Source organism: Verticillium alfalfae, genomic scaffold, assembly GCF_000150825.1.
Source record: "Verticillium alfalfae VaMs.102 supercont1.13 genomic scaffold, whole genome shotgun sequence".
Taxonomy (NCBI): domain Eukaryota; kingdom Fungi; phylum Ascomycota; class Sordariomycetes; order Glomerellales; family Plectosphaerellaceae; genus Verticillium; species Verticillium alfalfae.
The window spans coordinates 110,653-111,404 of record NW_003315026.1 but is presented as its reverse complement, the minus strand read 5'-3'; the positions used below and the strand labels follow the sequence as shown (position 1 = coordinate 111,404).

At 57.4% G+C, this 752-nt stretch overlaps 1 protein-coding gene across 1 annotated transcript in view; it reads left to right on the top strand.

Annotated features, from left to right (window-relative positions):
• The window catches only part of VDBG_08666 (predicted protein), a gene marked incomplete at both ends in the record, with an annotated part of 2,188 nt that extends 1,912 nt beyond the window's left edge, over positions 1-276 (top strand). The window contains one exon of the mRNA XM_003000824.1: positions 4-276. Within this exon, the coding sequence (XP_003000870.1) occupies positions 4-276 (273 nt within the window). The remainder of the gene's footprint in view (positions 1-3) is intronic.
• Positions 277-752: the final 476 nt, after the last annotated feature.

Here is a 752-nt window from a genome sequence, read left to right as displayed (position 1 = left end):
CAGCAGCCGGCAGCGGCGGATACGGCCGAAGACCAGGCGGAGCGGCGCGTCAGCAAGGCCGAGGTGCTCGAGCGAGCGCGCCTGCACATCGAGGCCCTCGAGCGCGAGAGGGAGGCGCTGCGGCGCGAGAGGGAAGAGCTGCTGCGGAACCTGGCCGACATGGAGCAGGACGTCAGCGTGCGCATGGGCGAGGGGGCCTTTGGCGACAGCCTCCGCCAGTCGCCCGCCACAGAGGAGGAGGAGGACGAGGGGCAGGCCGAGCGGGAGGACAAGTGAAGCCGAAAAGCAGGTCCCTGCCTGGAAAGGGCCGGGGAGGCTGGCGGCGTCCGTCATCATCAGACTGTCAGAAGAGATGTTCCTACATTGACGACTTTGGTTTCTCTCTTTTGTTTCTTTGTTTCTTTTCTTCTTGTCTTGTTCACCTTCCTCACATTGTAGCACTGCTCACGATTTTGAGACTGTACTCCTAGCGGCATTTCTGGTTAAACTGCATTTCTGCGGAACGTCATCTCACGAGTAACCATGTCTTGGGGATGACTCGATTAACTCGAATAAAATTGATTCAAGGTCTGGTTTCCACCCAAAATATCTCTCCATGGCTGAAAGAAACACAAAAACGCCAGATAGCCTTGGCATCTGGGCCGAACCTGGCCAGTCTCGAGCCTCTCAGGCTCTGATGTAGCAAGTTTCGCCTTGCCTCCTCCCCTGGAGGAGAAGGACCTAGTCCATTCAATAGGTCCCAGCAGCTCTAT